The sequence below is a fragment of the Lithobates pipiens genome, unplaced genomic scaffold (genome assembly GCF_037356315.1).
Source record: "Lithobates pipiens isolate NorthernLeopardFrog02 unplaced genomic scaffold, aLitPip1_a1.2 Scaffold_18, whole genome shotgun sequence".
NCBI lineage: Eukaryota > Metazoa > Chordata > Amphibia > Anura > Ranidae > Lithobates > Lithobates pipiens.
Window position 1 is genome coordinate 622,328,828 of NW_027507758.1, and position 3,641 is coordinate 622,332,468.

At 46.5% G+C, this 3,641-nt stretch overlaps 1 protein-coding gene across 2 annotated transcripts; it reads left to right on the forward strand.

Annotated features, from left to right (window-relative positions):
- Nucleotides 1–233: 233 nt before the first annotated feature.
- Nucleotides 234–2,536, forward strand: LOC143989499 (uncharacterized). 2 transcript variants are annotated; one of them, XM_077489640.1, is made up of 4 exons: nt 234–436; nt 553–609; nt 722–857; nt 2,043–2,536. In XM_077489640.1, exons 3-4 carry the CDS (start codon nt 794–796, stop codon nt 2,420–2,422), a joined length of 444 nt encoding a protein of 147 aa, XP_077345766.1. In that variant the 5' UTR covers nt 234–436; nt 553–609; nt 722–793; the 3' UTR covers nt 2,423–2,536. The 2 variants fall into 2 exon arrangements, with proteins under 2 accessions (XP_077345766.1, XP_077345765.1); XM_077489639.1 differs by lacking the exons at nt 553–609; nt 722–857.
- The last annotated feature ends 1,105 nt before the right edge of the window (nt 2,537–3,641 follow it).

A 3,641-nucleotide genomic window follows, 5' to 3' on the forward strand; every position in this document is an offset into this window, starting at 1 on the left:
TTATCTCTATTAATAAAACACAAACCTGACCGGAGAGGTGAGGAGGATTCTGGGATTCTAACATAATATTCCTATTGGTTCTCCAACATAGAGATTTCCTCTTGTGAAGTCAGGTGATCATATGACCATCACAGTGTCTCCATGTGACTCCCTAAAATCTGAGAGACACAACATGGAGAAGATTCTAGAAGTCACCAAGAAGATGATGGAGCTGCTGACAGGAGAGGTGAGCGGTGCTGGGAATTCTGGGACATTATCCAGTAACAGACAAGGGATGTGTCTGGATGGTGACTGTATCATTGTGTGTGTCAGGTTCCTATAAGGTGTCAGGATGTCGCTGTCTATTTCTCCATGGAGGAGTGGGAGTATTTAGAAGGACACAAGGATCTCTACAAGGACGTCATGATGGACAATCAGCTGCCCCTCACATCACCGGGTAAGAGGAGACTTTATTGTAAAGGAGAGAGCAGTACGGAGGGTCCACCTAGATCCCCCATCATCTGATAAACACATAGAAACAATGTATTCAGTCAGTGTGTGTGTTTCCTACAGATGGATCCAGTAATGGGAACCCAGCAGGAAGATCACACCATCCCTCACCATTACAAGGTTGGTGGCATGTAGAACATTGACTTGTTGAAGTGATTTAGTTAAATGTGATTTTCACAATATTGAAGCTTATGTTTTACAGATGACCTCTTCTATTATTTTATTGGTTTAGAGTAAAGATCCAATTGATTTAAAAGTTGAGGGTAAAGAAGAAGAGAGATATGTGAGGGATGATCAGTAGTCTATGGAGGAGGATGGAATAACGGGGACATTTATAGAGGAGGACACTCCTACAGAAATCAGCACAGGTGGGTCATTAACACTAAATACATTCCTCCACCCATACTGCTCACTGATTGGTCCAGAGTACGGCATGGACTGGGTGATATCAGCCTGTAATCCCCTGGCCACTTTCCTGAGCTGTGTTCCCCGTCCTGAATTCCTGTATTTCTCTCCGATAATCATCCTTCTCTGTGCTGCAGACAAAATGTATGTATCTGGACTGGATTGATGGAGATTCTGGCGTTCAGCTGGAAGGAAAATGTTAATTTCTACCAAAAGCATTACTAGACCTAGGCACCCGGGACACGTGCCATATGCCTGCCTCTCCAAGGTTTACTTGCTTTCTATTTTGCTGGCTGTGCCGGGTGGAGGGATATGTCTGTATAGTCTCAGACCCAAGTCACTGAGTGCAGTCTCAGGAGATGGGAGGCAGCGGTGTGGGACCTCTGCAACTTGTCTCATGTAAACATTTAAGCTTCCACTGATTACTGAATACCAATATTATGAGTCCTGTCTTATGCTGTATAATTCATATTGCACAATAAATAGTCCTGACCCCTGCATTATATACTCTATTTTGTACATTACATCATTCTGATACTATATAGTCCTGCCTGCTGTATCTTATACAATATGTTGCACATTACATAGTCTGGCCTTTGCTCTCTATATTCTACCCACTGATTTTATATATATATATATGTTGATAATAATGTGATAACATCCTCAAACTCTGGGACCTTAAACAGAAAGTGATAATGAGGGAGGAGTCAATAACCCAATGATGGGGGTCTTCAGGATCAGTCCAGTCTCCATCTGGGTTGTTCTCCCCCCATCCTCACTCTCTGAAATCTGGTGGGGCTCAGCCCCGCTGTTATTCATGACTAAATCATGGACTAAATAAGGAAGTGCAGGACTTCTTGTGTTGGGAAGATGAAAATGAGTGATAGAGGGGGAGGGGACACTCGTCCTATAATCCCCTCATCACTGTCACTCCTATAAAAGACAGTTCTCATTGTTTCCTCACTCTCTGACTAAGGTCCATGAATAAAGAAATGATCTGGTAGGAGATCAGAGGATCCATTTACTAGTTACCTTGAGGGTGGAATTGTAAGATCCTCAGAGACAAAGCTGCCTGATGTGGGCGGAGTCCTGGTTTAGGGGAACCAATCAGCTCATGTCTAGTAATAATCTTTTTATTTCTATTTTAGTAGATGGACGGGAGATGAGGAAAACCTCAGAGGATTGTCTCACTTTGTCTCCAGACTGTAAAGTAGAAGATGAGGACATCACACAGTATAGTCCAGGAGAAAACCCGACTACCTCAAATGTCCATCCGGCACCACACAGTGTAGATGGACCATCGTATTCCTCTTATCCTGAGGAGCCTCAGACTGTGAAGGACGGTGCCGTCCTTCCAACAGAGAAAAGGTTTTCCTGTACTGAGTGCGGGAAGGGTTTCCATTTCACGGTGAATAAAGTTCGCTTTATTAATATTAGAGACACAAGTTACAATTCAGAAAACAGAAAAAAAAGAAAACAAATTAAAACAGGTGGTGTACAAACACATAACAAAGAAAAAGGAAATTAGAATACAGTACTACCCACATGGAATGCAATATATATTACACAACAACCTTCCCCGACAGACCCTGCGAGGGCAGTGGCCAGCTAGAGATCACACAAGATATAATGCAGAACGATAGCCACCCTTCCCACCTCAAATCCCACAGAAGGGGGGGGGGGGGTGCATGTAGAAATAGGGAAGACCGAGGGAAAAAGAAAAGGGCGGAGGAGAGAGGAGCAACAGCGCGGGGGGGAGGACAAAAGAAAAGGAAAAAGAGGGGGGAAAAGGAGGAGAGGGGGGGGGCAGGGGGGGAGAAGGCCCGACCCACAGATCTATCGGTGAGAGTTCCCGTATCTATATCTCCGCCCTGTCTCCACCCGTCCAGGGCAGCCATATGCCATCGAACTTCCTAGGGCACTTTCTACTAATATATGTCATTTTGTACAACGGGAGGGCTTTATTAATGATGTCCTCCCACAGGGTCAGCGTGGGGGGGGAAGCGGAGGTCCAGCGAAGGAGAATGGCCTTCTTGGCATAATAAAGCAGAAAGGCAATCAGGAGTTTGGAATAGCGTGGCCTCTGATCATCGTCCTGAATGCCAAGAAGAGCCAGCTCCGGAGATCGAGGCAGAGGGAAGCCCAAGCGGCCATCAATGGTGTCAAACACATCAGTCCAAAAAGCGGCCACCACCGGGCAGCTCCAGAACATGTGGAAGAACGTTCCCTCTGCTGCTCCACATCTGGTACAGGCCGGGTCCCGCTGTCGATACAGTCTGTGCAACCGCTGTGGAGTGTAATAAACCCTATGTAAAAACTTGGTCTGTATTACCTTATCTCTAGAAGAAATCACCAGTCCAAGACTATCCTGGAAACAGTCACCCCAATCCTCCCTCTCCAGGGAAGGAATGTCCCTCTGCCAGGCCTTCCACAATTTCTCCATCTTGGGAGAGTCCACACTGAGGAGCAAGGTGTACAGGGACGAGAGAGGCTTGGAGAGCTGGTCCAGAGACAGTAGCTCCTCCACAGGATCCATAGAAAGGGTCGCAGCTGCGCCCTGGCTGCATGTCTCAGTTGGTGGTAACGGAAATACATCCACCCAGGCAAATCATAGTTAGTGGCAAGTTCCCCAAACGTCTTCAGGGTACTCCCCGTGATAATATCGCCCAGCGTCCGCACACCATGTCTCACCCATACCTTCGGGTCAGGGACCGTCCGAAAGTGCGGGAGGCCAGGGTTCTCCCATA

Coding starts and splice junctions, on each gene's coding strand:
- LOC143989499 (XM_077489639.1), top strand. CDS start 352: ATGGAGGAGTGGGAGTATTTAGAAGGACACAAGGATCTCTACAAGGAC. Junction 437..2,042: donor GCTGCCCCTCACATCACCGG/GTAAGAGGAGAC, acceptor TTTCTATTTTAG/TAGATGGACGGGAGATGAGG.